We start from the raw sequence: 21,877 nt of genomic DNA, 5'->3' as shown, positions 1-21,877 counted from the left end.
TACAATAAAACAATGATATGCATTGAAAAGTATTAACCTTAAATAATTATGAGCAAACCTTATATAATATTGAAAAAAAAGTCATTGAAAAGTGTCAAAACATTGCATGCAATCATGCAATGAAATGCATTGAAAAGTGTAGAAATATTGTATGCAATAATGCAACGAAATGCATTGCAAAATTGTAGAAGCTTTAAATGCAATAATGAAAGAAATGCTTTGAAAAGTGTAGGAATTTGTATGCAAAAATGCAATGAAATGCGTTGAAAAATGTAGAAACTTGGTAATTAAAAATGCAATGAAATTCATTGAAAAGCGTACAGACATTGTATGCAATAATGCAATGAAATGCATGGAAAAATGTAGAAATTTTGTATGCAATAATGCATTGAGATGCATTGAAAAGCGTCGAAACTTAGTCTGCAAAACTGCAATGAAATTCCTTTAAAATTGAAAATAATCTTACATAAATATGCGCAAGCCTCGCATAATCATTCGATGAAACACATTGAAAAGGATAGAAATATTATAGGCAATGCGGCAAAACAATCTGAAATGCCAAAAATAGTGCAAAAACGGTAAAAAATTCAGGAAATTTTAGCGCAATATCATTTTAGGTTTCAGCGCATTATTATGCAAGATGTAAAGGATACTATAACTTTTAATACAATTACACCGCAAATAATATCAGCAAAAAAGCAATTTGCCTCAATTATTTTTTTTCCTCTATGTTTAGTGCATTTTGTCGAGAATAATACAATAAATTGGTAAAATAGTAAGGAATTAATCCTCGAAAACGATCTAATCGACGTTTTCTTGTCTCTAAGTAAACAACTCTGCAAATTTTTGGAACTGGTTAGGTTTAAATTGTTTGAAGGACAATTTTGGTAAAATTAGCCTCCCCTTTTTTCCTCTTCATCTTTCCTTTTTCATTTTTCCTTTTTCCTTTTCCATTTTCCTTTTCATTACCCCCCACTTTACCGACGCCGTCCCCCGCTGTTGCCCCCATTGTTGACCCATCCCGCCTCTATAAGCCCCCGGTGCTCACGCCGCTGCGCTCACCTAACGGCCCTTCAATTATGCTCAAGCTAGCCTCACTATACCGTGGCTAGCTACTGACGAAGCCAGCTGGGCGTTCGAGAGCAATTGACACGATGTTAGTCGGTTTTGTTCAATAGATGAATCCATGTACTACAAAAAAATCCAGATTTATTCCAGTCGTTTAACAAAAAATATCTCGACTTGAGGGCGTCATGTTCAATAGCTCATGAACGAAGTATAAAGCTTTGTTACTGTCAACGTGTGTCTCTTTTAAATTTCGATTAAATTTCAAGTGAAAAGTGCGACACAATTGGTGTAATTTTTCAATTGGTGTAACAAATGAATTGTATCAATCAAAATGAATGGTGTTAATCGTTATTAGTGATAAGTTCACAAAATTAACGCATTTAGTGTTTTTCTTACCAAAAAAATACCATGTTTATAAGCTCAGATGGACCATCACCTAATATTTTCAGCTCAAATCAATTGCGCTGACAAAGAGCCAGTCTTACACATTAATGAAACGCATTGAAGAAAGTAGAAACTTTGTATGCAAAAATGAAATGAAATGCTTTGAAAATTGTAGAAACATTGTATGCAGTAATGCAATAAAATGCATTGAAAAGTGTAGAAATTTTAAATACAATAAAACAATGAAATGCATTGAAAAGTACTAAACTTACATAATAATGGGCAAACCTTACATAATATTGAAATGAAATGCATTGAAAAGCGTAATAGACGTTGTATGGATTAACGGAATCAATTGCATTGAAAAGTGTGGAAACAGTGTTTGCAATAATGCAATGAAATGCCTTGAAAAGTCTAGAAACTTTGTATGCAATAATGAAATGAAATGCATTGAAAAGTGCAGAAACCGTGTATGCAATATTGAATTGAAATGCGTTGCAAAAGTTTAGAAGCTTTGCACGCAATAATGAAAGAAATTCTTTGAAAAATGTAGGAATTTGTATGCAAAAATGCAATGAAATGCGTTGAAAAATGTAGAAACTTGGTAATTAAAAATGCAATGAAATGCATTGAAAAGCGTACAGACATTGTATGCAATAATCCAATAAAAATCCATTGAAAAGTGTAGAAACTTTTTATGCAATAATGAAATGAAACGCGTTGAAAAATGTTGAAACTTGGCATTTAAGAATGCAAAGAAATACAATGAAAAGCGTACAGACATTGTATGCAATAATGCAATAAAAATCCATTGAAAAGTGTAGAAACTTTGTATGCAATAATGAAATGAAACGCGTTGAAAAATGTTGAAACTTGGTATTTAATAATGCAATGAAATTCATTGAAGAGCGTACAGACATTGTATGCAATAATGCAATGGAACGCATTGAAAAGTGTAGAACTTTTGCATGCAATAATGCACTTAAATGCATTGAAAAGCGTCGAAACTTCGTCTGCAATAATGCAATGAAATGCATTGAAAGAGTAAAAATAAAGTTACATAAGTATGCGCAAGCCTTGCATAATATTTCAATAAAACACATTGAAAAGGGTAGAAATATTGTAGGCAATGCGGCGAAACGTTGTGAAGTGTCAAAAATAGTGCAAAAACAGTAAAAAAAGTCAGCATATTTTAACGCAAATTATTTAATTTTTCAGTGCATTATTATACAAGGTGTAAAGGATACTAAAACATTTGAAGAACTGGACCACAAATAATATCATCAAAGAAAATTTGTCTCAAATTTTTTATTCTTCCATGATTAGCGCATTTTGTCGAGAGAAACACAATAAATTGGCAAAATATGAAGGCATTAAGCCTCGGTGCAGATCTATTCGAAGTTTTCTCGTCTAAGTGTATAGCTCTACAAAATTTTGGAATTGGTGAGGTTTAAATTGTTTGAAGGACAATTTTGGTAAACATAGCCTCCATCTTTTTTTGTCTTCATTTATTTTGCCCATTATCCTCAAAAACCGCAGCCAAAAACCGCCCTCCAACCGTTGCCCTCCCCCCCCCCCTAATTTGCCGACGCCGTCCCCCGCAGTTGCCCCCCCCCGTGTTGCCCCCATCCCCCCTCTATCAGCCCTCGTTGCACCACCCGCCGCGCTCAACTAACGACCCTTCAGTTATGCTCAAGCTAGCCTCACTATGCCGTGGCTAGCTGCTGACGAAGCCAGCTGGTCGTTTGAGAGCAATTGACTCGACATTAGTCGGTTTTCTTCAATAGATTATTCCATCTACAACCAAAAAAAATCCAGTTTTATGCCAGCCGATTCAGAAAAAATATCCGGACTTAAGGGCGTCATGTTCAATTGCTCATGAACGAACTATAAAGCTCTATTATTGTCACCGTGTGTGTCTTTTAACTTTCTATTAAATGTCATGTAAAAAGTGCGACAAAATTGGCGTTATTTTTCTTTTTAAACTTTATTAGTGGTTATTGTGGTATACAATAACCTCTATTGACATCATCAAGCTCCTCTTAGTAAATTTATCCCCCCGATTTGACTGACGCGTTTTGCAATAGATTTGAGCTCCCACTGAGAGATTTGAGCTCCCTCTGGTTGTTCGAGATCAATTTTTCCGACGTTGGCATCCTGTGGCGTCATCGCACACTTCAAATAGTGTTTTCGCTCGTTCATGAATGCAATTTAATTGTGACGTCATTTTCACTTTTATTTGAGCAATTATTTTCTCTCACTCGCGTGATTAAGCTTTTGGTCACTCTCAAGAAGTCCTTCGCTTACATAAACAAAGGGGAAATGTCAATTGGGGATGTCGCCTTCTAGGTGAAGCGTGCTTAAGGGCAGCTAACAAAGCAACATAAAATTTAAAAAAAAATCGTTTAAATGAAAAACGGCACCTCAGCAATTATTAAGAAAAGATTGAACTTTTTCTTGATGTTAATTTTCCTCATTTGCATCTTGTCACTGCAGGTCTACCAGGTTGTCGCAGCTATTTTCTGACAATCTGTCAACGTATTTATGTGATGAAATTTTGAACAAACTGTACTTAATTTTGAGTCTTCCTATTGTTTGATTTCTTTTCTATCTACGTTTCCATTTGTTATTGTTTACTAACCAACACTCATACGAACTGGAATATGCTTCCTAAAGCGCTTCTTTGTGGATTTTGACGACAAATACATTGTATATTCTTACTGAAAAGTTGACAAATCAATCTCTTGTTCGATTCTTGCAAACTTTTGTTTAAAGCTGCAAAGCTGTAAGCTGAGCGGAGCTTAATTGTGGTGCTCTTGGTTTTTACGACTTGAAGAGGAGTATTGATTTTCTTAAGTTTTTTTTTACCGGATGTACTATTCGTTCAGACGGTGTTTTGACCTAATTGCGAAAGAGAGTAAAATTGCCATAAGATCTATTTTTGTTGATCATGCGTTTCGATCAGTGAATGACTTTTCGATTTTGAAAAGCTTGAAACGCCGAACATAGAAAAACATTTTAAGCAATTTTTTCTTTCATCTGGCTCAATTTTTTAACTTGTAAGTTGGTTATTGTAGAAATAGTTTTTAATTGATGCTGCACTAATAAGTACCTATCTGAAAATGATATCACAAAATTTTGCAGAGCATAATAATTTTTTTGAACTGTAATATGGGCACATAGAAAAACATCTTCAGCAGTTTTTTCTTTCATTTGGCTCAATTTTTTTAACTTGTTATTTGGTTTTTTGTAGAATTAGTTTCTGATTGATCCTGCACTAATAATTACCTATCTGAAAATGATTTCACAAAGTTCTGCAGAGCATAATAATTCTTTTCAAGTATAATATGGACCCCAGAAATTCATTTTTATAGATTTTTTTGCATTTTTTCATTCAATTCTTCATTTTTGGACCTTGATCGGGGTTTTTTCTCAAAAATCCGTGTATATGGAAACGTTTGTTTGGCAATTCGTGAATTGAACAACTCTATTAGACGAGAAGTCTTGATGTCTTTTTTTGTAAAAGCGTAAACAAGCTTTTATTGCGATTTTTGTCCAATTTTTCTTTGTTTTTGGTTTAAATTAGTTAAAAATGACTTTCTATGAATATTCAGTGGTTTTAATTTGTTATTGAAAAATTCTTTTTTCAATGTGAATATCAATGAAATTTTGCTTATTAATTGCAGTTTTTAAATTTTAATAATTTTTAATTTTTTGACAATTGCTTTTGCAAAGTATTTCAATTTCTCGAACCTCTGTAATTTGCTTTTCATTTTCAATTTAGACATAAAGATGACTGTGTAACATTTTATATTCACTTTCGCTAAATAAATAAATGTACTAATTTTTTGATTGCTAACTTTTTGGAGTGTATTCGAAACGGGAAGTAAAAGTCAAAACCGCATGTGCAAACTAAATGTTTGGATTAAACAATTGAAGGAACCGAAGGGAAGAAAGAAGAGAGAGGAGGGTTCTTTTGTTCACATCGTTATTGAAAGAGAGCGAGAAAAACAGGTGTGAAAAAAATTTCCCTGGGCGAACAAAACATTTAGATCACGTGCTGCTGAATAATGGTTGGGAAGAATCTTCAAAGCTTCACTTATATGAATTTAACAATTTTGTTATTTTCTCAGATTTTCTTATTTGTTTATTACATCTGCGTCAAGTATTGACAAGCTGACTGATGTACGAAAGAATGTATTCGACAATATCTCAGGTTAAAGGTTCGGAAATTGCATTTAGAATTTATAGAGAATTTTTTTCAGAGAAAATTACGTTTCGTTTTTTCCATCATCATTGTTTTTCGCTTTCCTTGGTTTTCTTTTTATGAACCCATTTTATGAGTTAGTCTGTCAGTTATTATTTGCTCTTGAATGAATTTCATGGCAATTATTGTAAACATGTGTGTCTTTTTAATGCAAATTTTTCGCTTGACAATTTTGCGCTTTTCTTCTAGAACAATCTTTGACTTCTCAAGTGACTTTTTCACGCTTTCGTTCTTAATTTTTGAGTGATTAATAGCCGCCTCATCTTCTCAGCCGGCTATTATAGCGCTCCTATTTTTTTTTTTTTTACTTCGTCGAATAAAAAAATTTTTCGCTTTACCTCATTTTGCCGCTTTTTCAACATTTTGCGTGATATCTTTTTGACTTATCTAGACTAGTTTCTCTCTTCTCTCATTCTGCTAAAAGTGATTTTGAACATCAGTTGCTCAGCAAAGCAATTCAAAATGAACAAAGTCAGTATAAAAAATTGAAGTCAGAAGTAGAAACGGGATAAACCCATAAAGCCCAATTTTAGATGCCCGCTATTTGAACGTCGTTCCTATAAGTCTTAGTTACCATCTCTAATGCTTGTTGGTATTGATAGTAGCCCCTGTAGCCTCACTCTAAGAAACAGAAGTACGTTATCTTCAACTACGAAATGCCATCAAAATAAATCGGACTTAAAAAATGTTTTTGTACAAAAATCTTTTTTTTTCAATATCTTCTGTTCTTTCAATCCCAATCATGCTTATTGGAATCAACGGCGGCTATTTTCCGGCAATCTGCCGGGTATGTTCTGTATTGCTCCGAAGAAAAGCTTGTTGCTAATATAAAATCGGTTGCGGCATAGCAGAGATAAGTGATTCGTAGCGCAGTGGTTAGTGCGGGTGGCTGTCGATCGGAAGAGCAATAGTTAGTGCGGGTGACTGTGGAGCGGAAGAGCGAAGCCCACCCGGGAAAGGTTTTTTGCACCCATAAAGAAAAATTGATCTAGGCTACCGCCCCTGAATTAAATTGCCTCGCTTGTCGTTCAAGAGCAATTTTTCCGACATTTGTCGGTTTATGTTTAATTTTTGTTTGCAAACTACCTGTATTACCTAGTCTTTTACAATTATTTTTTGAGTCGCAACTAAAATTGAGTTTTATCAGATAGTACATCAGTTTTCGTCAGTCAGTTTTTTCATGATATTTTTTCTGTTGTTGTTTCAAATTGTTTTGTTTAATTATATAGAATGTGCATTAGGACAGCGATGATGGTGAATTGTCTAACTTCGAATTCTTCGGGCTAATTTTTTACAATTCAAAGAGTTTGAATTGTATTGGGGCGCTGTCTTTTTTTTTAAGATGTGTTCACACATTTTTTCAATGACTTTGATCTTTCAAAACGGGATAAACAGGTAAAACCCAGCGGGCATTAAGTTTCATTAGAGGCCCAAAGTGGGCTTTAGTAGTCCTTCAAGTGCGTATAGTGTTGCAGCTGCTGGGATGGCCTTAATTTAAGGTCAAAAGGTTATTTTTAGGAGTTTTTCGGCTCAAAATGGTGCAAATTTTTATGTTTTTTGTAATTTTTTTGAGATTTTTTGTTTGATTAGTCTTAGGTTGAAGTTATTAAAAGCTGATGAAGGCCTTTTGCGAGACAAAATTGCTTGTTATGACCATTTTATGAGCTATATGTCGTGGTACTAAAAACACAAACACACAAAATAATACTCATTATTGCCATTTTTTTCAGAGTTTTTGAAAATTTTTGTCATTTTTTGAGTTTTAAGCGCTTGGTGTCATGAAAACTCATCTAGGGTTTGATAAAGGGTTTGATGATAGTTTACCGCACAGTTTCTAGTGATAATGGAACGGTTCCCAACTTTTTGACATAATGAATTTTAGCATTTTTTGAAAAAGTTGCAAATTTTTCATGTTTTTTGACATATTTATTGTCATCATTCAAGTTGTTTGTGTCCCAGGGGAAAGAAAACCTCATTAGGGGTTGGATAATATGTTATTGAAAAATTTTTAGTTGCCATTGGATAGGTTTCAACTTTTGAATATCACAAATTTTATCAATTTTTTTGAACAAATTTGCATTTTCAGTTTTTTTGAAAATTTTCATATTTTTTTTTCAGTTTTTCCTGTTTCAGGGACCAAGCAATCTCCTTTGAGGTTTGTTAATAAAGCACTGAATAGTTTCTAGTAACAATGGAATGCTTTTTATCTTTTTAATGTCTCGAATTCTAGCATTTTTTTGATAAAATCTTCAATTTTTTTTTAATGTTTCCTAAAGTTTTTGTCAGTTTTTGATATTCGTCCATTCTCAAGTGCAAGAAAACCTATTCCAAGTTCCGATGAAAAGTTACTGCATGGTTTTTAGTTTCAATGGATTTGTTTTCAACAATTTAACCTTTCGACTTTTAGAAATTTTTTGATAGAATTTGTAAATTTTTTTAAACTATTTGTTTTTTATTTATTTTTTCTTGCCTCAGTAGCCAGGTAACCGCATCCGGTTTAACAGTATGCTATTAATAGTTGCTAGGGGGCAATTGAATAGCTTTCAACTTTTTAATAGAACGATTTTCTATTTTTTTTGCAATTTGAAGTTTTTTCTAGAAGTTATTGCCTATAGATCTATGAGCCAATGGGTTTTTAAGGCTTGCAATTGGGTTACTGGATAGCCTCTAGAGACACAGAAATGATTCTGAAGATATTTATTTCACGATTGTTTGCAACATTTCCTTATAATTTGCAATTGATTTCTTTTTTTAAAAATTTTTTGGTCATTTTCGAGTTAATCGATCTTCAAGGGCCAATGAATATTTTTCTGCTCTTGCAGATATAATACTGGACCGATTTCAGAAACAAAAATTGGTTTTGAACATATTTTTGTAATAGGTGTTTTTAAAGGGAAAAAATTTTGCCTTAGGTTTAAAAGCTTCGAGAGTTTTAGCAATGAGTGTTTTTGTTTAGTTTTGATTCTTTTAGTTTCTCAATTCTTTGATGACTTTTGTGTTCTGGCTTGCATTGTTCAATTGATCTGCTGGTAACGTAGAGTACGTCTGAGTTTTTCATTCAATTCTTTGAATTGTATTTCAGGACTTGTCCTGCTATGTTTTTTTGTTTCGTCGTCTGACGCTCTTTTTTCGTTTTACATTTGTTCACACAGCAAAGCGGAAAAAGTCAAATTTTCTGAATTACTTCTTCCTCTCACTAACGGCATTTGCGCGCGTGACTTCATTTCTCACTCGCTTTAGCGAAAGTTTTTAGGTTATTTGCGTGATTAGATTTTGATCAGACGTGACTTACCTCACTCAATAAAATGACTTATGCACTTAAATTTAAACTTAAATTTAATTTTAATTGTTTTCAGGTCAAAGGAACTCATATGTGTGATAAGGGCCCCTAATGAAAAGGCTTCTACCCAAGGAACGCGAATTGATAACTTTTTCGACTTATATTTGTATCTGTTTCGATCTCTATAGTACAACACGCAAGTCTATTCTTTTGCAGCTATTACGGCAATCTGTCGGCTATGTTTGAAGGGTTTTAGTTCATCTCGCGGTCATAGATAAATCCAGTGTTCATGCTTTATGCCCGGATTCAAATCTTGAAATAATTTGAAATTTTTAAAGCAGTATGTAGTTTGAATCAGCCTTAGAGCAAAGAGCAGCAATCGAGCGACTTTGCGCGTTTGTTCTTCCTAATTCGCTCTATTTCATTACTCTTTGCCACGGAATTTTACCCAACTTTGAACCCCACTTTGATATCGTTTATGGGCACAGAGAACTAAGAGAAGCAGACGAGGCTACATACAGCTTGACTTCATCAGTTGAGAACGAAGTTGACACTGATGACGAAGATGAACAATCTCATCATCAGAAGGAACTGGAGTTGATGACTGCAGCAGTTGGAGAATCATTTGTTAGTTACAAAACAGTAAAAAAAATTAGCGTCCCCGTTTTTGCGCCTATGTTCCAGAACATTTTCTTTGAATTCTCAAGTAATTTTTTCGCACTTATTCGAGCGGTTAACGATTCTGCCTAAAACTCCGGAGAGCGGGGTTGGAAGCACACCCTGGCAATTGCTATATCAAGATTAATGTCTTTTTATGGGCAATCAATTCAAAAACTGGATGTTAGGAGAACACAAAATGTTGAAAACAAAGAATTTTGAATTAGCGTATATGAACCGTTCTATGGTATATATGGTACCTTTAAGGGCACTTAATTTTCTATATGGTCTGTTTTATGGTAAGTAAGGCACCATATATGGTACTTTATACTGTTAGTAAGTCAACAGACATGGTCAATTCTTTGGTAATAAAGTTAACATCAAACGTTCTTTTTATGGCACTGAGGGTGCAAGTAATGTCTGTTTTACGGTAGCTTAATTACAACTAAAATTCCGTTATGATCCTTGTACGTTTCGCAAGTTTCCAGGAAATCCATATGCGTTTCATGATTGGTAAATTTCTTTTGCTGTGGTCATCCCGAGGAAACAATCCTATGAATTTTACCCTTTCAGTCCCCACCTGCGCGCCATACGTAAAAAATGCGCTGAATGTTCTAAATCTTGAAGTGTTGGCTTTCTCTAAAAAATCTGCTAAACATATGGCGTTTTTCTCAGAAATGCTTCGACAAGTGCTGAAAATATTTAGCACTTGCAGCAACTATAGTCTGTCCCATAAAGTTGAAATAAGCGAACGTTCGAAAAGCGCCAAAAACGTGCAATTGAGCATCAATGTGGTCATTTGAATGTCAACGTGTTTTCCATTAAGATTTCATTTATCAATTGTCTCTACATGTTTTAAAATTGAACTTTGAACTCTAACCTGTGGCTTTTGAAACGTTCGCTTATTTCAACTTTATGGGACACGCTATCTCTGCATGTATTAAATTTGAACGTTTCGAAGGTCAAAGTTCAAATTTAAAACATGCAGATATCTAGCAAAACACTGTCCATTTGCATGCCCCGAGATTTTCGAACGTTCGCCCGCGTTGCAACTTCATGGGACTTACTATACTATGATGTGAAAATATTCAGCGTATTTCTTGTAAAACATGCATTTTATACCCACTGGCACCTCAACTCGGGGACAAAAATACTGCTTTTGGAATCCTAGAAAACACTGTGGGGCCAACAAGACCGTTCTTTTCATTTCCCTCTCATTGAATTTAAAAACTGACACAATTGTTTAAGACAAAAAAAGTTGCATTGTTTTAAACATCAAGGTTTTGCTAAATACTTTGAATATTTAATTTTATTGTTACCGATTAGATTTTATTGATACTGTTTAGATCGAACAAAAAGCATTTATTTTATTCTGATTAATTTTCTTATGTTGATGCAGGAAAAAACAGAGGTTCGTTTGTCTGTTATACTTTCTGACCTCTTTTCGATCTTATAACGAAAACTCTTTTGTCATTCTACAAGATGTAATAAAAGTATATAGCCCCAACACCAACCACACCCCCCCCCCCAAAAATAAAGCCCCCACCCCGGTTTGAAAATAGTGATTCTGAAGTTGGTCAATTATATTAGATCTGTTAATAATAGCTGCAAAAGCGATAGCTGAGCAAATCTATTAAGTTTTCTCTTGAATTTTTTCTTATTTAAAAAAGCGAACTTAATTTGTTTGCTTTATACTTTTTCACAACTTTTTTTACCACTTGTTTCCGATGTGCAGTCAAGTTATGGTAGTGATTTAATTCACAATAGAGCAGTAAAACGAACAAGAAACTTTTAGTTTTAAATTTGTAGTTGAAGTTTGCTCAAACTGCTTTTGAAATGAAGTTCAAAAGCATTGGAAAAAACTTTTGGTCTTCAGGAGAGAATTATGTGACACACATGCGGCTATTTAACCACTGCTTGTACTGGTTTAATCCCCATTTTCGGTAGTAATGTCTTCGAAAGTTGACAAACAGTGTCCTAGTGATGGTTTTTGGTTTTTGTTTCACCAAAGGGTACCTAACGGTTTGTATTAATTCGAGACTATTTTCTAAAAACTATTGCTGTTTTCTGTTGACACTGAGTTGCTACTATGCGGCCTGTATCTAATGGATATTTTACTTTCAAACTAATCTTTTTGAAAACTAACTTTTTTTGAAATTTTAACTATCCCTGTTCTGTTTCCTTTTGCAGCGCAATTCCTTTGCTGTCTTTAAAAAAATTATCCTTTTTATTGAATAATAATTTTGCGGTACACAGATTTGTTTTGTTGGTTACCTGTTTAAGTGATTTATGACAGCAATTTTTCATAAATGTTCGTCGAATCAAATTTCGCAAATGTTGTTGTCATTTTTACTTAGTTTTTGTTTTCAGTGCAGGGGTGGTATTCACTGATTGTTTACTGCCGTAGCTCCTATTGTGTAAATGTTTTTCATTATGCTGTTATTGGTTTCAACGCAGTCGGATTCGTTCCAAAGAAATACTGCCTCAGGTTCTATTGTGTAAATGTTTTTAATATGCTGTTATTAGTGTCAACAAATTTGAATTCTAAGAAAAATGGGAAATACTTTTACTCTTTTTTGTTTTAGTATTTCCTCTGCTGACAATAAAAAAATGTTCTTTTTGTCTGTTTTGGTGCACGCTCTGTTAACTTCGAATGTCTTTCCTTTTTAATGAGGCTGACACTCAGGTCTTGAGTTTTTAATTTTGGAATATAATTCGAGACTTGTCCAGCTGTGTTTTTTTGTCGTCAATGTTTTTGTTACAACCGCATGACGTCACGATTACTTTCAAACTGCTTTTCGTTACTGAAATTTTGACTGAATTGAGTGCGTGACGTCGTTTGCCACTCTAATTGAAGCAACTCTTTCGTTCGAGGTGATTAAATTTTTGGACTCACGTGACTTACGTCACTCTCAAAATGGTTTTTTTGCTAACCCTAATTGAAGGAGATAAGGTCGAGTCAGAATACATCCTTCTAATTGAAGGTTATTTGACGGCAACCAATAGAACCAGCACATAGATTATGAAATTTCTTCTACAAAAATATGAGATCTCAGCAATTAGTTAAGAAACTGAAATTTCTTTTCTTCGGTCTCATCTTTTTCTTAGTTTTTTTGAGACTGCAGGTCTCGAAGACACCGCAGCTATTTTCTTGCAATCTGTCAGCTATGTTATATTGGTAAATGATTTTTGTTTTATTAAAATTTAGTTATAGGAGTACGTTTTGGCAACTGGGGTCAATGTTAACCGAGAAGAATGTAGAGAAGAAGTTGTGGTTTGGTCAGCCGGTGACAAAGTGAGAGCAGTTGTGACAACAGACAGCAAAGAAGAGATCAGTCCTTCTTCACTCGATACACCGACATCACTGTCAATCACATCAAACAATTACAACAAAAAACACATGTCGGATACGGAAGAAAGCAGTTTTGGTTGACTTATTCTGAAACGAATTGAGCCTAACGCTATACGCAACAGTCTTGATTTTATAGTTATGAGCAAAATTTTGTTCTGTGGGAAGCAGTAAATGCTACTCGCAAATATATTTCAACCAGAAAAAAATTGTTCCATTGTACTAATAATTACAGTTAACAAAGTAAATTAGACATTTATTTTTTATAGCTGTGAAACTGTAAGTTAAATGTAGCTATATTGCTTTTTTGATAGCCGCCGTCAGCCTCTCAACGGCTATTATTTAGGTGCACCGCTTTTTTACAATTCAAAGAACTGGACTTGAATCGGGGGCTGTCTTTTTTACAGTTCAAAGAATTTTAATTGTATTGAGGCGCTGTCCTTTTTAAGACTCGAAGCGTCTCTACAGTTTTCTGTTTTTTAATTGCTCTCAAACGAAGTTTGTAGCAATTATATTAGTCCTGTCGGCCTTTTTTTATGCGACTATTCGCTTGACCGATTTTTCGTCTGACGCTTTTGACATTTCGTCCTCAAAAACGGGATACACAGGTAGCGCCCAGCGGGCATTAACTGCTCTTAGAGCCTTTTAGCTCTGTTTCAGCTCGAACTGTTTTGGAGACTTGTGAAGGGCGGCTCTTAGAGTTTACCCCCACTATTGCCCCCACCACCCGCGCTGTTGCTACCCCAACCCCACTGTTGCCAACCCCCTCCCTCCTCATCCCCCCCCCCCAAAAAAAAAAGGTGCCCCCCCCCCCCCCCCCCGGTGGCTACTGACGATCAACGGATTGCTAAAACACGCAATTTTATAGTAATTTTCATTATTTTTTTTCATGTTTTTCTCATTTTTTTTAACGTTTTATGAAACTTTGTCAGCCCTGGGTGTCAAAGAACCTCCTCTAGGTTTTGATAACAGTTTACTGCTTAGTTTCTATTGATAGTGGAAGGTTTCAACATTTTAACATCACGGATTTTAGCATTTTTTTTGACAAAACGTGCAAATTTTTTCAATTTTTTGGCATTTTTTTTTCGTTAATTCTAGTCTTTCCAGATGCAGATATTGAAAATATTGAAAATATTTTGCCGTGGAACAGCTTTCAATTTTTTAATATTACAAGTTTAGGCAATTTTTTTGACAAAACATCAATTTTTTTCAAGTTTTTTGAAATTTTTTCTCGGTTTTCAGGTTTCTCCAGCCTCAAGAGCCCTGGAACCCCTATAAGGTTTGACAATAGGTTACTGTATAGTTTCTAAATGCAATAGAAATTTGTTCCAAATTTTAACACCACAAATTTTAGTATTTTTTTCAAAACATTTTTTTTTAATATTCGCCCTCATCTTCTCAGCCGGCTATTATTGCGCTCGTATTTTTTTTTACTTTGTCAAACTTTTTTCGCTTTACCACTTTGCCGCTTTTTCGACATTTTGCGTGAAATCTTTTTGACTTCTCTAGGCTAATTTCTCTCTTCTCTCATTCTGCTAAAAGTGAATTTGAACATCAGTTGCTAAGCAAAGCAATTCAAAATGAACAGAGTCGGTATAAAAAATTGAAGTCAGAAATAGAAACGGGATAAACCCATAAAGCCCAGTTTTAGATCCCCGCTATTTGAACGTCGTTCCTATAAGTCTTAGTTACCACCTCTAATGCTTATTGGTGTTGATAGTAGCCCCTGTAGCCTCTCTCTAAGAAACAGAAGTATGTTCAACTACGAAATGCCATCAAAATAAATCGGACTTAAAAAGTATTTTTGTACAAAATCTTTTTTTTCAATATATTCTATTCGTGCAATCCCAATCATGCTTATTGGAATCAACGGCGGCTATTTTCCGACAATCTGCCGGGTATGTTTTCATTTTTTTTGTTACATTTTTTGTCACAAAAATTTTTCACTTTTTTTCAGATTTTTGTGACACTAGTTGTCAATTTTCAAATTTTTCAGCATTACAAAAAATCTCTGTTAGGGTTTAAAAAAACTCGAAAATGGATTAGTGGCCATGGATTAGTTATCAAGTTTCATTATCACAAACTTTAGCAGTTTTTATGCAAATTGTACTTTTTTTTGCAATTTTTGTCATTTTTCAGGAATCTGCAGCCTCAAGAGCCAGATAATCTCCTCTAGGGTTTGATTATAGCTTAAATTTGATAGTGCATAGCTTCTAGATGTAATTAAATCTTGATGTAATGGCATGATTTCAATATCAGCAATTTTTTTTAAAGTTTTTTTAATCCTTTTGAAATTTTTATCATTTTTTCAGGCACCAGGGTCCTAGGGACATCCTCCAGGGTTTGATAAGCTGTCGCATAGTTTCTGGAGTTAATGGATTGGTTATCAATATTTTAATGACTCCAGTCTTGGATTTTTTGATAAATTTTGATTTTTTTTCCAAATTCTCGGGAAATTATTATCATGTTCCAAGTTTATGGATCTCTATGGGCTAGTGAAAATCTTTATAGCTTGAAATAGGAATACTGGATAATGTCTTGAGACAATCAAATTGTTTTGAAGGTTTTCATATCTTGAACTTAAGCAAGAGTTTTTTAAAATTTGCGATTGTTTTCAAAATGTTTGAATATTTTTGTCGTTTTCTGAGTTTAACGATCATTACTGGCCAACGAAGCTTTTCAATTCTTGCAAATAAATTAGTTGACATAACTCCAGAGACAAAAAATAGTTTTAAACATTTTCACAGCGAAAACAGCGAAATCTGGAAGCTTTTCTTTTAAATTTTGCAATATTTTGCTATTTTTTTTAAATCAGTTTTTTATTTGATTTGTTTACTAACAAGGCTGGAAAAATAAAAATTGAGAGTCGAATCAGGATGAAGCTAGCCTCACTAAACCATGGCTAGCTACTGACGAAGCCAACCGCTCGCCCGTCGTTTGAGAGCAATTCGCACGACGTTAGTCGGTTATGTTTATTAATTGTTCTCAAACGAAATTTATAGCAACTATATGTGTCCTGTCGGTCTATTTTTTTATGCGATTTTTCGATTGACCGATTTTTGTCTGACGCACTTGAACAGCATTATCAGTGAACAATTCTAATATCTTAATAAGCGGGGAGAAAAGAGCGGTTCTTTTGTTCATGCATTCTTCTGAAACAGAGCGAGAAATGTAGGTGTGAAAAAATTCAGTTTTTATGTTCACGTGCGGCTTTTTCCAGCTGTTTTTTTTAAATTCACTGTTCTCTATAAAATATTTTAGACTAAACTTAAAATTTTTACGAGGTTGTTTTTTGCTAGTCTGTTGAAAGTTTTGGTAATTAAAGGGAATTTTACGTTAATTTGAATATTTCTCTACTAATTCTTCAATTTTAAGGCTTTTTAACGATTTTTGGCCCATTATTGAATTTTGCTGACTATACTTGTAATTGAATTTAGGTTTAGGGCATGTAAGCAGTTCTATTGCGAATTTAAGAGAGGTTTCTTGATACCAAGCAATTTTGTTCTCTGAATTCTGACAGAAAATTGCAGAAAATTATTAAAATTTTTCTTACTGTTTTTCGCTTTACTTCGAAAATAGAGACGTTTTTATGCATATTTTGATTTGTCTTTGTTTGAGTGAGCTTTGAGCTTGCCTCGATCGGCTGAAAAGTTGTTTTTCGTTTGTATTTGTACCTGTACAAATGGAAAACGTAATTAAATTTTTAATTTTTTGGCTTAAACTACTTTTTATTTAAATTATTTCATTTCAATTAAGATGGTCTTCTCAGTTCTTTGAATGTCATCAGAAACAAGATTCGACAGGCTACTGTTTGGCGACAAAATCTTTAAGTCGTTTCCGGAGTTCTTCCGGGTATGCTAAGATCCGTTCGCATTTTTTGATGATTTTTGAAGTTAAATTGGAGTAGTGATTTTGGGCGAGCCAAAACAAGTAGTGGAGCGACAGCGCGAGAGTTTTTGCAGCCTACAATTTTTCAGTTTCATTTTAGAGTCAAGTAAGAAAATTGTGCTTGGAGCAAAAATTTACTTTCTCGCTTCTGTTTTTTTTGTTCAAAAGCGACAAATTTTCATATTTTTTTTTAATGTTTTCGATTTCTTGATCGTTTTTTTCATAGTGTTTTCCCAATAAAATCATAGTCCAAATTGGGTTCAAAGTTTTGTTCAGTTTTTTTTTTAATTTTCGTCATTTTGGTTTTTTGGTGGGCCAGTCCAAAATTGAGGTTTGTGAATGTTGATAAAGAATTTGCTAGACATAATTACTTTTATGACCTTTATAAGAGCGACATGTTTTGGTACTCCAAACATAAACATGAAAACTTGTTCTAATCTTTACAACTTTTGATACTAATTTTTATGTGTTTCGGTACTCCAAACAAACACAAAAATTTAAACTAATTTTTACAATTGTTTTCCTATAATCAAACCTTCATGGTTTGATAATAGGTTACTGCATAATTTTTGCAGACATTTGTTGAAAAATTGCAATTTTTAAAATTCTGGAATTTTAGCAATTACTCTTATCTTTTGTTTAGTTTGTTTATTCATTTCAGTATCTCAGCTACTATTTTGGCAGGGATTGTTCAATTGATCTTCTGGTCAGGTACATTGGTTCTGTTTTTCATTCAACTCTTTCGAGTGTATTTCAGGATTTTTCCTGTTTTCTTTTTTGAATTCGTCGCTTCATCTTTTGATCAAATTTTTCGTTTTCCATAAGTCACGATTTTCATGTTTGACTTCTGACTTACTTCACTCACTGTTTTAACTAAATATAATTCTTTTCACGAATTGAATCACGTAATGTAGTAAATACGTTCAAGTTTAAAAACTAAAATTATAGGGTAATGGATAAACCGATAAAGCCCGGTCATTACGTCGTAGCGTAATAGGTTGTCAACTTTCATTGGAGCAATTGCTAGCTGACATTATTATCGGGCTTAACAAATTTCAGTTTAGAGGCTGAAACAAAATATAGTTTTAGAATCTACCGAAAACTTTAAACCGAAATAGAACACTTTTTAATAGCCGCGTCAGCAATTCCAGGCGGCTATTATTGCGCTCCTATTTTTTACAATTCAAAGAGTCTGGATTGTATTGGTGCACTGTTTTTTTTTAAGATTTGTTCACACATTTTTCAATGACTTTGATCTTTCAAAACGTGATAAACAGGAAAAGCCAAGCGGGCATTAAGTTTCATTAGAGACCCAAAGTGGGTTTTAGTAGCCCTTCAAGTGCTTATAATGGTACAGCTGCTGGGATGGCCTTAATTTAAGGTTAAAATGTCATTCTTAGGAGTTTTGGACTAAAAAGGGTGCAATTTTTCATATTTTCGTAATTTTTTTGCGTTTTTCGTTTGATTAGTATTAGGTTGAAGTTTTTAAAGTTGATGAAGGCCTTTTGCGAGATGCAATTGCTTGTTAAAACCTTTTTATGAGTGAGATGTTTTGGTACTACAAAAACGAACACGGAAAATGATACTAATTTTTTGAGTTTTTTCAGCCCTAGGTTTCAAGAAACCTCCTCTAGGATTTGACAATAGATTACTGAATAGTTTTTAGTGGTAAAGGAATGGTTTTCAACTCTTCGCTGTCACGAATTTTTACATTTTTTTTACAAAATAGCAATTGTTTTTCGTTTTCCATAAGTCACGATTTTCATGTTTGACTTCTGACTTACTTCACTCACTGTTTTAACTAAATATAATTCTTTTCACGAATTGAATCACGTAATGTAGTAAATACGTTCAAGTTTAAAAACTAAATTTATAGGGTAATGGATAAACCGATAAAGCCCGGTCATTACGTCGTAGCGTAATAGGTTGTCAACTTTCATTGGAGCAATTGCTAGCTGACATTATTATCGGGCTTAACAAATTTCAGTTTAGAGGCTGAAACAAAATATAGTTTTAGAATCTACCGAAAACTTTAAACCGAAATAGAACACTTTTTAATAGCCGCGTCTGCAATTCCAGGCGGCTATTATTGCGCTCCTATTTTTACAATTCAAAAAGTCTGTATTGTATTGGTGCGCTGTTTTTTTTTAAGATTTGTTCACACATTTTTCAATGACTTTGATCTTTCAAAACGGGATAAACAGGAAAAGCCAAGCGGGCATTAAGTTTCATTAGAGACCCAAAGTGGGCTTCAGTAGCCCTTCAAGTGCTTATAATAGTGCAGCTGCTGGGATGGCCTTAATTTAAGGTTAAAATGTCATTTTTAGGAGTTTTGGACAAAAAGGGTGCAATTTTTCATATTTTCGTAATTGTTTTGCGTTTTTTGTTTGATTAGTATTAGGTTGAAGTTTTTAAAGTTGATGAAGGCCTTTCGCGAGATGCAATTGCTTGCTAAAACCTTTTTATGAGTTAGATGTTTTGGTACTACAAAAACGAACACGGAAAATGATACTAATTTTTTGAGTTTTTTCAGCCCTAGGTTTCAAGAAACCTCCTCTAGGATTTGACAATAGATTACTGAATAGTTTTTAGTGGTAAAGGAATGGTTTTCAACTCTTCGTGGTCACGAATTTTTACATTTTTTTACAAAATAGCAATTGTTTTCATAATTTTCGACATTTATTGTCATCATTCAACTTGTTTGAGTCCCAGGGGCCAGAAAACCTTATTACGGATCGGATAATAAGTTACCGAAACATTTTTAGTGGCAATGGCATAGGCTTCAGCTTTTGAATAACACAAAATTTAGCAATTTTTTGACAAAACTCGCAATTTTTTCTGGTTTTTTTGAAAATGTTCGCCATTTTTTGAGTTTATCCTGCTTAAGGGACCAGGAAATCTCCTTTAAGGTTTGATAACAGGTCACTGCATAGTTTTAAGTAACAATGGATTTGTTTTTAACGTTTCAATGTCTCGAATTTTAGCATTTTTTTGATAAGATTGACATTTGCCCATTCTTAAGTCCGAGAAAACCAATTCCACTGTTCCACGTTCTGGTAAAAAAACTGCATGCTTCCTGGTTTCAATGGATTTGTTTTCAACAATTTAACTTTTCGACTTTTAGAAGTTTTTTGATAAAATTTGCAATTTTTTCAAGATTTTTCAAAACATTTGCGTTTTATGTAAATTTGTTGCCTCAGTAGCTGGGTTACCTCATCGAGCGTTTGATAGTATGTTATTAAATAGTTGCTATGGGGCGATTGAACGGCTTTCAACATTTTAATAGAACAAATTTCTATTTTTTGAAGCTTGAAGTCTTTTCTAAAAATTATTGCCTATCGAGCTTTGAGCCAATGATTTTCTTAAGGCTTGGAATTGGGTTACTGGATAGCCTCTAGAGACACAACAGTGATTCTGAAGATATTGATATAACGATTTTCAGCAACACTTCATTATAATTTGCAAATGCTTTTTTCTCAAATTTTTTGGTCATCTTCTTAGGCCAATATTTTTTTCAGGTCTTGCAGATATAATACTGGAAAAAATTCAGAAACAAAACTTGTTTTGAACAATTTTTTGAAATAGGTATTTTAAAGTGAAACAATTTTGCCTTAGGTTTTAAAGCTTCAGGATCTTTAGCAATGAGTATATTTTTGTTCAGTTTGTTTGATTGTTTTAGTTTCTCAATTTTTTGAGAATATTTTTGTTTGTGTTTTGGCTGGCATTGTTCAATTGAGCTGCTGGTCAGCTAGAGTACTTCTGAGTTTTTCATTCAATTCTTTGAATTGTATTTCAGGACTTGTCCTGCTATGTTTTTTTACAATTCAAAGAATTTGAATTGTATTGGTGCGCTGTCTTTTTTTTAAAGATCTGTTCACACATTTTCATGATTTTTGAAGTCAAATTGGAGTAGTGATTTTGGTCACGCCAAAGCGAGTGGTTTTGCTGCGTGAATTTTTTTCGCTCTAATTTTAAAGTAGAGTGAGAAAACGGTGTTTGAACAAAAATTCGGTTTCTCGGTAGTGGTTTTTTGTTCACATGCGGCAATTTCTTTCTGATTTTTACTGTTTTTTCGATTTTTTGGATCGGATTTTTTTTCTAAATGGTTTTTCTAATCCATTCATAGTTCATTCTAGGCCTAGTTTTTTGTATGAACCAAATTCTCATTTCTCATTAGCGGATTTTTTCTTTACATGCGACATTTAGACATTGATTTTCTGCTTTTTTTATTTTTCTTATCTTGATTTTCTCAGAAATCGTTTTCCCAATTCGCTCATAGTCCGTTTTAGGTCTAGTTATTTGTTTAGTCAACGAAAATTCTTCGAATTGTACGTCAGGACTTGTCCGGCTATGTTTTTTTACTTCGTCTAGCATATTTTTGTTTTGTATCTGACTTGCAATGACTTCAGTGACTTCTACTGCTTTGCAGTTAATATTTGTTTGTGACGTCATTTCTGCCTTTAGGTCAATTGCGTGACTTACCTCACTCAAAAAAAGACTTCTGAACTCACTTATTGAACTTCAAATTTTATGAACATTTACTAATTAAAGCCCAATATTGTGCATTTAGGTAGTGCCAAACTTATATGCCCTAATTCTTAGTTATTTGTCTTGAGTTTTTGATTTCGAAAATCAATTTTGAAAAAGCTATTTTAGGGCTTATTCCTTATAGACTGCATGAAAATGACAGTGCGTATCTAACCCAAAAAATCTAGTTGTCTACTAAAGGACTTTTTGTCAATCATCCTATCTTGTTTCTTAAGTTGTTTCAATTCATGGAAGGCCACAAGCGTCTATAGCGGCTATTTCCTGCAATCTGCCGGCTATGTTTGAAACTTGGGGAAAATTCTGTAAGTTTCCATCTCTTCTTTTTCTCTGTTTTAATACCGATGTGCATCAAGCGCGCCAATAGCGGCCATCCTCCGGCAATCTGCCTACAACTTGAAAAGATGAAACTTTCAAATAAGTCTAAACGTTTATTGTA

At 33.7% G+C, this 21,877-nt stretch overlaps 1 protein-coding gene across 4 annotated transcripts in view; it reads left to right on the top strand.

Annotated features, from left to right (window-relative positions):
* The window catches only part of LOC142345339 (uncharacterized), a 47,687-nt gene extending 34,391 nt beyond the window's left edge, over nucleotides 1-13,296 (top strand). For 2 of the 4 annotated variants that reach the window (XM_075397374.1, XM_075397349.1), the window contains exons 7-8: nucleotides 9,488-9,626; nucleotides 12,871-13,296. In XM_075397374.1, the coding sequence (XP_075253489.1) occupies nucleotides 9,488-9,626; nucleotides 12,871-13,089 (358 nt within the window). In that variant the 3' untranslated portion in view covers nucleotides 13,090-13,296. The other 2 variants (XM_075397367.1, XM_075397358.1) reach the window with 2 other exon arrangements.
* The last annotated feature ends 8,581 nt before the right edge of the window (nucleotides 13,297-21,877 follow it).

This window comes from Convolutriloba macropyga, chromosome 1 (genome assembly GCF_964194025.1).
Source record: "Convolutriloba macropyga chromosome 1, txConMacr16.3, whole genome shotgun sequence".
Lineage (NCBI taxonomy): Eukaryota > Metazoa > Xenacoelomorpha > Acoela > Convolutidae > Convolutriloba > Convolutriloba macropyga.
The sequence above is the reverse complement of the archived record's forward strand: the minus strand, read 5'-3'. Positions and strand labels throughout refer to the sequence as shown.